Source organism: Nycticebus coucang, chromosome 12, assembly GCF_027406575.1.
Source record: "Nycticebus coucang isolate mNycCou1 chromosome 12, mNycCou1.pri, whole genome shotgun sequence".
NCBI lineage: Eukaryota > Metazoa > Chordata > Mammalia > Primates > Lorisidae > Nycticebus > Nycticebus coucang.
The window spans coordinates 30,475,771-30,489,865 of record NC_069791.1 but is presented as its reverse complement, the minus strand read 5'-3'; the positions used below and the strand labels follow the sequence as shown (position 1 = coordinate 30,489,865).

The following is a 14,095-nucleotide window of genomic DNA, read 5'->3' as shown; positions in this document are numbered from 1 at the left end:
ATTTCCCGGTGTTAATTATTAAATTGTCAACAGCATGACATTTCATAAGCTTTAAATGTCTTTCTATTGACAATTTAATAAGCCCAAATCCTTGATGTATTGGACTATTTCCACAGATACTGATATTTAGGTCATAAATTTGGATAATAAATAATCACATCATTTTAAAAAAGAAACAAAATACTTCTTTTTCTAACGTGTTTGTCATCAACCATTCAAAAATTAAAAAGCATCATTAAAGATGGTGTTATTCAGACATGACCCTACTTCTCTTAGATACTTAGTACAGAGGATTGAACATCATGCCTGCTATCACAGGCACTAATTTCATAACTCATCTGAGGAATTGCTGAGAATAAGACATTCTCCTGGCAAGCCTGGAAATCTCTTATCACTTGGAAGGCAAGCCACCAAGTAACTCAGTAATCCTGGAGGAGCAGACATCAGTCCTGCAGTAGTAAGGCTGATGTTAATTAAACATCAAGCATTTTATGGCAGTTCCTTGAAGGATGAGTGGGAGAAAATTACATGCAACAATTTAGCATATATTCCTTTCCCCTTCCAAAAAATGGCATAAAATGGTAGGCATGCGTGACCTTTATGGTCCAAACAGATCATATTTTAAAATGTGCGGGTGGATGTAGCTTATTATTTCTGGAAATTGGTTAGAACCAAGTATCTGGTATTTTCACTGAACTAAATTGAATTGGATCAGTGACTTTCAACCAGTGTGCTATGGCACGATGATGTGCCATAAGAGGATCTTTGGTGTGCCAGGAAAATTTTTAAAGATCATTAACTACATTATTTTCAAAAGAAGTTCACAGCACAATAAATATATTCCTTTTTTTTTTTTTTTTACTCTTTTTTAAATCAACATAATTTAAGTGTGTCATGGAAGTTTAACTATAGGATCAGGTGTGCTGTGAAATAAAAAAAGGCTGAAAAACCCTAAATTAGATCCCAAAATATAAAAATAAATTGCTGAATGAGAAACCCCTACCAGGCAGAGGTCCTCAAACTTTTTAAACAGGGGGCAAGTTCACTGTCCCTCAGACCATTGGAAGGCCAGACTATAGTTAAAAAAAAGAAAAAAACTATGAACAAATTCCTATGTACACTGCACATATCTTATTTTGAAGTAAAAAAAAAAAAACCAGGAACAAATACAATCACACCGCCTCATGTGGCCCATGGGCCACAGTTTAAAGACCCCTGCAAAGGTAATGGTGTTAAAGCCTCTCACCTGGTACCTAAGATTGGCGATGCTAAGCTTTAAGAAATCACCCAGAATCTGGAGTTAGGAAAATTTTACAAATATCCTAAAAAGATGGACAGTGAATTCTCCAGACTATGGACAAGTGGGCCTAAGATGAAAAGCTAATACAATTTTTTAACATATCCTATGGGTGAGCAGAGAGAAAAGAATATGAGTTCACCAAAAGGGGGTTAACTGATTAACCTCATAATTGAACAGAAGAGGGCATGGGATGGATGTATCACATCTTTATTCTAACAGAAGCATTTATAAAAATCTCTCAAACTCTCCCTGAATACAAGATAGTCTAAGATGGATTTGCAGCAAACAGAGTGGTGAATAATAAACCAATGTCTCCTTGAACCTGAGACCTCCAGTGCATATCACATGGTTCTGCTATTACCTCTGTTCTGTCCAATATTTTTATCAAAGACTTAAGCGAAACTATAGAGCGTATGCTTATCAAGATTACAAAATAGCTGTGTCTGGAAAGGAGCGCTAATGTACTGGGAGACTGAGATTCAGAAAGAGCTTACATGGCTGAAACTGTTAGTTAATTCTAACAGGGTTAGATAGAATGGTATTAAGAGTCAAAACCCACACTGGGATATAAAAAAGAACAAAATAGGGCAGTGCCTGTGGCTCAAAGGGGTAGGGCACCGGCCCCATATGCCAGAGGTGGCGGGTTCAAACCCAGCCCCAGCCAAAATTTGCAAAAAAAAAAAAACAAAAAAACAAGAACAAAGTACTTGTACACTACATTAAAACTATACCTGTGTATTGGCCAGGGGCTTTTTCTTGCTCTCAACCCAAAGAGTTAATGTGTCCTGGCTACTGAGACAAACCAAAGTACCAGCAAACTGATGAACAGGGAACTGTACAAGTTAAATTATTTTTCATTTCAATTGACTTCAACAGGTATTCACTGAGTGCCTACTACCTGTCAGGTATGATGCAGGGCCTACAGATAAAAAGAGAAGATAAGGCATCTGTTTCCAAAGAGTTAAGAGCATAGCAAGAGCAGGTGAGGCAATTAAACAGATAATTGATAGTTAGTGAAAGAATTCTGGTACAGGAAGAACCTACCAGGTGCAGAGATGGTGACGGAGAATGTAGTCTATCTGGGGCGGGGTGGCGAGTTGAGTGTATCCAACATGGGGCTGGCAGGCCCCCTGTGTGGTTCTTAAACACAGAGCACCTTCACAGGAGAATCCAGGGAAAGGGAAGAGAAAAGATGCTCTAAAATGAAGTCTCATGAACATAGACTGGAGGAAATGGGAGATGCTCAGCCCACAGGAAGATGACAGATAGAAATGATACCAACATCTCCAGTGGAAAAGATCTTCGCTGTATTTATAGCTATATCCTCTGTGTTCAGCACAACGCCTCGCTCGTGGGTGTCAACTGTACGTATTTGGATGAATGAATAAATATATAAATAAATGAATGAATGAATAAAATACTAAAGCAATGTACTTACTCTAAGCAGCTCCCCAAGGGGAAACTGAGATCCAATAATGATACTGCAAACAGGCGGCCCAAGGCCAGGTTTAGCGAATAGATTTTTCTGTTTCATTTTACAGCATCAGGCAGGGCTCAGGGGCTCACACCTGTAATCCCAGCACTCTGGGAGGCTGAGGCAGGTGGATTGCCTGAGCTCAGGAGTTTGAGACCAGCCTGAGCAAGGGTGAGACCTCATCTCTAAAAACAGCTAGGCATTGTGGTGGGCGCCTGTAGTCCAGCTACTAGGGAGGCTGAGGCAAGAGAATCGCTTGAGCCCAAGAGTTGGAGGTTGCTGTGAGCTGTGACAACATGGCACTCTACCGAGGGCCACAAAGTGAGACTCTGTCTCAAAAATAAATAAATAAATAATAAAAAGAAATGAAATAAAAATTTCCAGTATCCCTTGAAATATTAAAACACCTGGCAGCCCAGGACCTATGGTTATATGGATATATGGGTGTCCCTCTCAATGGACAAATGCTCACAGTTTGCCATAGTCTGTGTCAACACCTATCATACTCCTAACCTGAAGCTGTTCATTTATCATTCTACACACACTGTTTTCCTTATGGTGACGAGAGTGAAATAGTTCTTGAGCCGGTATTACTATCACACCTGGGCAATAAAAAGACAGTTAAAATGACTGAAGAATCACAGAAGAAAGCACACTTCTAGACGTGGGGAATATTCCCCAGCACACTTCACTCAATTAGTCTATTAGCCCAACCCTTTCAGAATTTAGTTTTTCAACCCTTAAGGTACAAAGTACTAAGATAGATGACAGCTAAAAAGAAGATATCACATGGAAAAAATAAATAAATAAATAAAAAGAAGAAGTAACACTTAAGCTCAATATTTAAACATTAAATGAGATCAAGCGCTTGGATAACCAGAGATTTCCATGCAGAAGTGTAATGACAGCCACCTGAAATGTGTCTAGGAAGAATAATCTCAGGTCCCACAACGCCCTGAAGGTACCTCCAAAGAAAGCACTTAACCAATTTTTCATAACTCATTAACTATGTTCCTCAAAATTCTGAGCATTTTCATACGTCATAAGAAACTAATTTATTTTCATCATTGTAACCATCTCAATCAGCCTACAACAGATTCTAAATGATAGTTTACTGAGTGAACACAAATATTTACAGAAAGTTGCAAGTAGGAAAAGACCATTTTTCCCTTTCAACTCTAAGAATCTCTAATTTTATTTGTTTAGCCTTCATTTCTCACTTAACACTTACTAAGAAAAGAATTTTTTCTGAAATTATCTCAATAGCCACCTCTGACTTTCTTAACACCTTCCAGAGTTTGGCAATTATGAACACAAATTTTCTCCTCTCTAGCTGAACTCCTATCTTCTTGTAAGAAAGGTCAGGACCAGAAAGGTGTGGCCATGTGCTCACAACAATCAGATAAGTTGGTTTATAGCACTGCCATATCTGTTCCGAGGAAAGGTCAACAGGGTCACACAATCTGGCACCAATGTGGGGCTGGTGGCAAGAAGGAAAAAGAAAAGGTCATTTCCCGCCCCTCAGTCCCCCACTCCCACAGCCTGGGATTTACAACAAAGTCCATAATAATAACAGAATGGATCCCTGAAAGAGAAATTTATACCATGGAACACACTAGAGTCCTTCCTCTCAAGAGGTCCCAACTCCACTTCAACCAAACGGCCCTGCCCCAAGGAAATAACTGTAGGTCTAAAAACTAGGGAAGAGGTTATGACTCTCCATCATGGTGACTCAAGCCTGGTTGCTGTCCTGAACTGGAACTTTTTCCTGGAATATAGATCAAGGAACATTTTTGAGGGCTGCCCATCTACATCAATCCTAGGGACAGTATGGTTAATTAACCTCCACTGGTGATCCCTGTAGGCCAAAACATTCTCTCACCACTGCATCCCCACTGGCTGCCATAGTTCTTAGTAAATGCACCACCTGTCTTTGGCAACTATGGCCTGCCAGTTGGCTCTGGGACTCCAGCACCACATCACCTCCACTTAAGTTGGAGAGCCCTCCTCCATGGCAGCATCTCCCATGTGACACCTGGCCTACAGAAGACAGCCGTGGCAGAGCTTCTCAGAGTTGCAGGTGCTCCCTCACTAATGTGATTCTCAATGCCTCAGTGAAGGAAAAGCCATCTGGTCCTTGCTGGGAATATAGTGAAGGGGTGGCAGGGAATATGCAGGCAGCATGTGATAAATGCCTTCCAACCTTCCTACCTCCATTAGCTGTTGGGCTCCTTTCTCTACCAACAATACTTTGGCATCTCAACCTCATTAAACATGGGCCCCAGTGATTCCAGTGGGTTCCAGTGATTCCTGATCTTCCTAATCACTGGGTATGTGAACTACAATGATTCCCTGAGCCCACCCCAAGGTATTCTAAGTCAAGTAGCTCTGATATGGGGCACAGAGATCTGCCACACAAAACCCAAGTCATCCAAGGCAAGACACACTAATATCAATCAAAGAAAGGTCTCAAAGCTTAAGGGAAGGCTACACAGGATCAAGATTAGCAGAAAAAACTAGTTTCCTTGGTGGTAACAAAACACACATCCTTTTCCAATAAGAACTATAAACCAGTCTTCCTCGATTACCATCCATCTTCTTTTTCTCCAGCTCTTGCCATCATCACAGCTCTCGCATGCTTATAAGCGGTTTCCATAGTCTTCTTAGATCATTCAACCAATAAATAACAACATCTGGTCCTTCTCATTTTTCCTCTAAGGCAAATCCCTTTGGCCCTTAAGAATTTTGGTTGCTCTTCTTCTGCATTGCCTCCGGTACCAGGAATAAATCAGTAAATCATCATCACTTAATGTATCTAAAACACCAAACGATGTAATTCATAGGTACCAACGAGAAAGCAGTGTGGAGGGGATCTCAGCACGCTGCCGCAATGGCAAAATTCAAGGTCGGGATCTGAGCTCTGCGCGTCACATCCCACCTAAGGAAGCTGCCCCACACGAGGGACACTGATTGTCATTATTGTCACCTCACTACTCAGAGCAATAATCTGACCAAAGAAAGGGCAAGAAAACTGATGATTGGATGATCAGAAGCAGCTCCTTCTGGAACACAGTAAGTCCCACAGGAAAGTCCTCAAAAAGAGAGTCAGCAAATAATAAATATTAGAATAGTATCAAAGCCAAGTATCTTAGTTTTTTTGTTTTTTTTTAGAGACACAGTTTCAAGCTGTCACCCTGGGAAAAGTGTCATGGTGTCACAGCTCGCAGCAACATCCAAATCTTGGGCTTAAGCTATTCTCTTGCCTCAGCCTACCAAGCAGCTAGGACTACAGGCGCCCACCACAACACCCCACTGTTTTGTTGTTGTTGTTGCAGTTGTCATTGTTGTTTAGCTAGCCTGGGCGAGGTTCAAATCCACCAGCCTCAGTGCATATGGCAAGTGCCCTACCCAATGAGCTACCAGCACCACCCTAAGTATCTTAGTTTTAACTGTAACTAGGCTGTCAATATTGAGCAATTTTTTTTTCTTTTAAAGTTGTGTGTTTGGTAGACTACCTGGGTGCAATGCCCTCTCACACCCGAGGGTTAACACAGACTTCACAGGTTGGGGGCAAAGTTCTCCACAACCTCCACACTTTAGACATCAACCACAAATTTGAGGGTCCCTAGGCCACTTGCAATTCAGTCCAACTGGTTACAAAAACCAAGACTTTAGGACTGGAATCCAAGATGGCGGCCGAGTAACAGCCTCCCTGCAACAGGGCACGGTGAGTCTGGAGAGCTAAGACTCCAGGCATCTCTGGCTGGTGGGATCTGCCTATAATCATCCCTTTGAGAATACAGGAAGTCAGCAAGGGACTTCTGGACCCCAAGAGGAGGACAAAAACAGTGGAAAACTGTCAAGTGGTTGCATGTGTCCAATGGACCTAATCCCGCCGGCAGCCTAAGTACAAGCAGCAGTGAGACTGCAAACCGGAAAGGCCTTACCTGTGAACTGTTTCGGTGTTTTTGGACTTGGCATTCAGTTGAACTGCCTTTGGGGAGAGCTTGAGGAGGAGTGTGGAGAACTTTGGGCATTGTCTAGGGCCCCAGACTGAGCTGCTGAGCCAGACGGAGTTAATAGTTTTTGGCTGTAGGGAGCCATTGTGAGAGAACTGCCCCGGCAAGCTCCGCCCCCAGGGTCACAGAGCAGGGATCACAGAGGTACCCAGGACCAGATCAAACAGCACGTAGTAGAACAGAAACCATACCTTATCACTTGGGCAAGGAATATTGTCATTATTTTGACATAACCAAGCTTTCCTCCCGTCTCTTTTTAAATGGGATGACTAAATACTCAAAGTTAGGAAAAATATAAATGTAGCTCTAAAAGAAGAAAAGACATTTGTTGATAAAAATAGACTGCTTTAGAAGGTGACTTGCAAGCCTTCATTCAGGGAGTCACCTATAAAAACCCCAGGATCCAAAAATACATTCTTCTCATTTTCCATCCCTCCTACACCCCCAGACATTTTTGGTCTAAAGTATACCTTCCATCTAAGCTGAGCCACATCTTACCAAATTATAATCACAACCTCTTCTTCTTGGAGTTTCAAAGATAACCTTAACATGGATGTAGCATAACATTTTCAAAGGCTTTTTCTTTTGCTGTTCTTTATAAAATCTTTATTGCCTCCGATCATACTTTTCCTTGGCTATTTATGGCATTGAACATCCTCAACAATCAGTCAAAAAACCTAAACAATCTTCACTTCTTTCCTATGACAGACTTATAAAACAAACTTGCCAGCCTTGTAGCCACAGACTCTTCCAAATTGAAACCTAAGGGAAGTCAAATCAAAAGGAATAGAACCCAGTGGAACACGGCACTATTTCTTTATGGTTTGGGGCACGAAGGCTGGTGCTTACTGTCATGGTTGGCACACCACTTGTGACTAAAAGATGCAAACTGCTGCAAAAACTCTCAAGATCAAACATTAAAATGCTATAAATTCGTACAGCTGTACATATTAAGATATTCCATTTTTTAGCTCTGACATTTTAAACCACCCACTTTCACTCTTATGGCTTATATTATCATCAAAAGCCTTCAATGAAAAAAATTTTATAGCAAATATGATCTAATAGTCTGAACACACAGAGGGAGAACCGAGAGTTTAAAGGCCTTTAATTTGCCTTAGTTTCTTCATTCTTAGTGTTAAACAAATCACTGGTTCTTTCTTGCTGAAACACACTTCCACTTGCTTTCAAAAAGGAATGGCAAAGGCTGGGCGGGGTGCCATGGCTCACACCTGTCATCCTAGCACTATGGGAGGCCAAGGGGGGTGGACTGCCTGAGCTCACAGGTTCAAGACCAGCCTGAGCCAGAGGGAGACCCCGGCTCTAAAAATAGCTGGGCATTGTGGTGTGCGCCTGTAGTCCCAGCTACTTGGGAGGCGGAAGCAAGAGAATTGCTTGAGCCCAGGAGTCTGAGGTTTGCTGTGAGCTATGATGCCACAGCACTCTACTGAGGGTGACAAAGTGAGATTCTATCTAAAAATAAAATAATGGCACCGCTAATTCAGCAGGAACGTCTTCCCATGAAGGATGAGGGGGATAAAACTAAACTAAATCAATCAGGGCCATTTTTCAAGCAGGTGAGTGGTTAATGGGCATCATGGGGTTGGTTCTGGGTCAATTTACTGTCTACAGAGTAGCTTAGTGCATTCTTCCTGATTTCAGAGTTGCAAACAGGTCATGCCCAGTGAAGGATAAAGAAGCAAACTTTAAAAAGGTTACTGCTACAGATTCACAGATGTTTGGATTGTGCTCCACTATTGTCCAAAAATATTCCCGCTTGCTCTTGGGCATGAACTTATGCAAAGACTGGATATAGGATTTGATTTGAAATCAAAGTTCATTAGAATTCTAAATTCATTTCAAGGAACGCAAAGAAATGTCCATCTGTACCAGTTAGGGTTTGACTTAGAAAAGCAGAACCAGCAGGAGTGAGTCAGAGGAAGGGATTTACTGTGGGGGGATTTAACCTTTCACAACTGGGGGACCTGACTGAACAGCCCACTTAAGTCTGTCTACAATGTAAGTCAAAAGGCAGGGCAGCCATCTGGAAAGGAGGATAAATGGAACGTAAGTAGGGGAAAGCCAGGAAGAGGTGGAAGCCACAAGGATGAGCCGGAATACATGTCTGTTTCCCACTAGCTCTAAGGCTCCGACCTTAATCATGAGAGTAGCTTGCTAAAAATCTGTTGCTCTTCCTTGCAAAGCTGCACATGCACCTGCACCATGATTCCAAGTAGCTGAAGGAGGAGATCGGAGAGCAGAAGACGCAGGCAGCCCTGGCCGCTGCTGCAAACCACCAGCAGATTCACTAGCACTTCCGTGACAACCTCCATAATCTACACACCTTCCCAGGATGATAAGGGCCACATCAATTCTACCATCCAAATCTCACAGAAATTTCTTTTGTGGGCAGATCTAACATAGACCATCCTGCCATGCGAATTCTAAGAAACATAGTTCCAACTTAGCTAAAGTGAGATGCTACATACAAAGCTGTCACATCTTGGTAAGCTCGTGTTTCATTGCCAGCCCCCCCCCGAAAAAAAACAGTAAAAATACATGTTCTGATAACCTCACTCCTCATTTCAATTTTAGCTCATTTCTTATTTGAGAAAAACTGTGATTAGAATCTTTATTACCTAAGCAAGCACCTTTATTATCTATCAGAATGTAACCCAGAGGTGGTGCCTGTGGCTCAGTGAGCAGGGCGCCGGCCCCATATACTGAGGGTGGCGGGTTCAAAACTGCAACAAAAACAAACAAAAAAAAACCCAAAACAGAATGTAACCCAGTACCTTTACAGCAAAAGGCATTATGCATATGTCAATTATATTTCTTCTTACAGAGATTTCTAGCTCTCAGCATGTGTGACACATAGTCAATGAATCAAAGATAATAAGCTTACTCTTAATAAAAAATAGGTTTGAGTTTTACACTAGGAAAGACTGTGAGAAGGGCAAAAAGACAAGCTACAGAGTGGGAGAAAGTATTCACCATCCAAAAGACACATAGCTGGAAAACATAAAGAACTTCAAAACTCAACATTTGAAAAAAAAAAAAAACTCCACTTAGGAAATGAACAAATTTACAAAGGTGCAATCACCCAAAGAGGATATACACAGGACAACTAGGCACATGGAAAGATGTTGCATTCACATGACCAGACAGCAGAGAAATGGAAATTAAAACCACAATGAGATGCCACCAAACATTTACCAGAACGGCTACAACCAAAAACTGCAACAATATGAAGTGCTAACAAGGATGCAGAGAGACTGAGTTACTCCTACACTGCTGGTAGGAATGTCTGGGAAATAGTGGCAGCTTCATAAAAACTAACCATGAGACCACCATATGACCCAGCAATTGCACTCCTGGGCATTGATCCCAGAGACATAAAAATGTACATTTGCTCAAAAGTCTGTAAATGAATTTTTATAGCAGTTCTACTTATAATAGACAAAATATGGAAACAACTCAGATGTCCTCCCTGAATGGTTTAAACACAACTGTGGTATATCCACACAATGGAATAGTAGTCAGCAGTAGAAAGGAATGCCTAGGGAAGACATGCTCAGTGGGGAAAAACACCACCCCGGTGGCTGTCATGTTATATGATTCTACTTAAGAAATATTACTGAACAATATTACTGACAAGAGATGGAGATTAGATTAGTGCTTCTTATGAATGAGGGTGAGGGGATTATGAATTAGGAGTGTATGGCTGTGATGGGGAAGCAGGAGGGAGCCTCCCAATGGAATTGTCCTGTTCTCTACTGTGGTGGTGGTCTCAGAAATCTACACATAGGATGAAACTTCAAGAACTAAATATTTACCAAAATAAATAAATTTCAAAAAGTACATGTAAAAACTGGTGAAATCTGAATAAAACCTATAATGTCAATTTTCTGGTTGTGATACTGTACTATAGTTATAAAAGATGTTAGTATGGGGGGGAAAGGATAAAGGGTAAAAGGGATTGCTATGTTATTAACTACAACTAGATGGGAATATACAATTATCTCAATACAAAGAGTTTTCTTAATGGATTTGAAATCTAAAAAGACTTTGCCCAAACAAGCCTAATTTAAAATACAATTAAAATGATCTGCACATATTTAGAGAGCCACTTGAATTCTGTTTTCACTATCGAAAATAACAATTGGCCAGGTGCAGTAGCAATTTGGGAGGCTAAGGTAGAAGGATCACTTGAGGCAGGAGTTCAAGACCACAGTGGGCAATATAGGGAGACCACATCTCTACAAAAAAAAAAATTAAAAATTGGCCAAGCATGGTGGCATACGCCTATAGTCTCAGCTACTACAGAGGCTGAGGCAGGAGCATCACTTGAGTCCACGGGTTCAAGGTTTCTGTGAGCTCTGATCATACCACTGCACTCCAGCCTGGGTAACAAAGCAAGAATCTAAAATAAATATAAAAGTCATAAAGATATAATCTATGTAAAATGTCTAAGCCAATGCTTGGTTCATGCTGAACAGTTAATAAAACGCAATTTTCTGTCTCTCTTTGCAGCATCCTTTAAGAGTTATGTGGGTCTAAGTCACCAATGTCCTCCAACCTTATGCCACTGCCCTAGAAGATGCAATTTCACTCCAGGTGACTACGTGTAAAAGCTGTCTGGTCTTACTTAAATTGATGCATGTGAGCACAGAAAGACTAGTTAATGTTCTGTTTCTGAAAAGGAAAGAGAACCTCTTTCCAATTAGTGCTATGTTGCTCTCTAGATTTTCAACTCATTCTTCCCCCCAAAAAACAAAAAGTGGATGTTTCATAGACAGTAACATAAAGTACACAAAGGGCAATGCATCTTAGACAACAAGTTGCTTTTTTACAATCAAAGACCACATGGGAAGAGTTCCTCTGCCCCCCGCCAGGCACCCAACTTTCTTTCCCCTTTGCTCCAGCCCCTGTTCCACCAACTCTGCTAATCTTCCTCTTCCTCATAGCCTTGTCTCCTTGTCATCTCCCTTCTCCCCACCTTCCCTCCTCTACCCCCAATCTCCAACATGAAGTAAAACAATGTTTAGAAAGTCGAGAAATGAAAACACTCTTCCCTACTCTTTCGCAAGAAGGCACAGGCATTTGACCCTGACCTTTTTAAATGGAAAATGCTCGGACCAGTGACCAGGATGGTGTCCAGGGCTATTATAACTCCAGCACCGCTCGTGTTGTGAGCTTCCATACCTCAAATAAACCAATCCTCACTGTAAGAAACAAAAAAGCAGGTCAATCTAGAAGTGAAATCATTATCTCATGCCATATAAAGAAACTGTGAGAAACATTTGAAAAACTGAACAACTCACTCCAGGCTGACATTATCTTTCAGCAGAAAACCAGGACAACTTTCCAAGAGGACAAATGGCTATAAGACTGAACAGGCTCTTTAGAGTCAAATGTTCAATTTTCTCACCCTCTTAAAAACATTAAACTTTCAGTGAAAGAATTAAGTCAAAAGCCCATGAATTGTTGCCAATTGCTATGGTCTCCTTTTCTAAGTCATCAGAGCCACCTGTCAAGACACCCAGGCCTCCAGGCCAGACCAGGCTTTTTAAGCTGCCAACCCAGTCTCAAGTGATATCAGCATAAACACGGGTTCTCCTATTACACCCGTTGGAAAAGGCTTAAAACGCTAGTAACACTGAACCAATGTATTGCTACAGTTTTGTCCAGGGCATTAAAATAGGCTAAATGCTGAAACACACTATCAGGGGCTGAGTCAAGCTCGTGATGCAGCAGATAGCACTTCCCTCAACTGAGTCCCTCTCTCCTCTAAAACGAGCTCGCTTTTAAATTCACGAAAATACTCCACCCTACAAAAACCTGGCGCGTTCTCCGCTCCCTTTATACTTATTCACACCAGAAATGCTGAATCATGACTCTGAGGTTGTAAAAGAAAAACTATTTCGGCGAGGACCCCGGGGTGCCGGGAGAATCCCAGGCTTCTGCGTTTGTTTGCTTTGCCCCTTCTCAAGACTCGATCCGGAGGGGTCTGACGGGCTGGAGAGGCTCGGGGAGCAGCCAAGAGTGCGCAGCGGGTGTATATGTGTGTGGGAGGTGTGTGTGGGGGGGGGGATCTTCTACTCCCCTGCTTGCTTCTCCCCAAAACCCTCGCTGCCCAGGAAGCTTAAGGCTCCCGCCTCATCTCCCCTGAAAGCGGCCCCTAAGGGGCTCATACACCGCTCATCTGCAAAGCTGTCCAACAGCCTCGGAGCCATTCCCAATTCAGAAGCATCGCACCACCGCCACCCCTCCGAAACCCACTGGGTCTGCGCTCGAGGCACTCGGTCACCTGACGGCAGGGGCCAAGGGGTGCCGAGGTGCTTCCACCAGCTGGCTCCCAGCCCTGCCCCAAGAGGGAGAAGCCCGCCCAGGGCGCAGACACTTGAGAAACTCGATCGCAACTCCCCAGTCCACGCCGTGCGAACGGCTCCGGGAGCCCAGATCCGCGAGGCCCTGCACCCTGGAGCAAAGTGCCCAGGACAGCCCGGGAAGGAGGGAGGCTTAGAGGGACAGGGCGGCAGAACAGAAACGACCCCCGAGCCTCTCCTGCAACTTCTCCCCGCCCGGGGCGCGGCGGAGGGTCGGGGAGGCGGCGGCGCGCGCGCGAGGTGAGGGACTCACTTGAAGGTGAGGACGCAGAGCGGCCGGTAGGACTTGTGGCTGGTGTTCTCGGCCATGCCCTTGCCCCAGAAGTCGTTGGTAAAGATGCCCCAGCGGAGCGGGGCGCCCGGCCGCACGTCGGGGTTGTTCACGATCGCCCACACGTCGTCGTGCACGAACTCGCCCTGCAGGGAGCGGCCGTAGCACAGGCAGCTCGCCCCGGCCAGCAGCGCCGCGGCCCCGGCCGGCGCGAGCCCGCAGCCCGGCCGCCGGGAGGGCGCGCGGTCCCCACCGCCGCCTCGGGCAGACGCGGTCACCACCATCGCGCCGCGGTCGCCGCTGCTCCGGCCTCCCCCGGGTGTCTGGCATCCTCCCCTGCCGGGGCCCCGGAGGCGCGCGGCGGACGCCCAGGGGTGGGCTCGGGCATGGCGCGGCGGCAGCTGGACCCGCCACGGGCGCCCGGCGCTTCCCTGCCGCCTGAGCCGCCGAGTTCGCCCAGCTGCGAATAAACAGCAGTCCCCCCGCCTCCCCCGCCATCGCCACCTCCTCCGCCCCACTGCGCATGCCCGATCGCTCCCGCCTCAATCCCCCCCAATCCCGGACCCGGGCTGGTTCCCACTCCCGGGCCCCGTCCGCCCCCTCCCGCCTCGTGCCCGCGTGCCGGGCGGAGGGACTTTGCGA

General features: G+C 44.3%; 1 protein-coding gene across 3 annotated transcripts in view; it reads right to left on the bottom strand.

Annotated features, from left to right (window-relative positions):
* Positions 1-13,889, bottom strand: part of TMTC1 (transmembrane O-mannosyltransferase targeting cadherins 1) — a 287,962-nt gene extending 274,073 nt beyond the window's left edge. For all 3 annotated transcript variants that reach the window (XM_053556774.1, XM_053556776.1, XM_053556775.1), the window contains exon 1: positions 13,436-13,889. In XM_053556774.1, coding sequence (XP_053412749.1) covers positions 13,436-13,737 — 302 coding nt within the window. In that variant the 5' untranslated portion in view covers positions 13,738-13,889. The remainder of the gene's footprint in view (positions 1-13,435) is intronic.
* Positions 13,890-14,095: the final 206 nt, after the last annotated feature.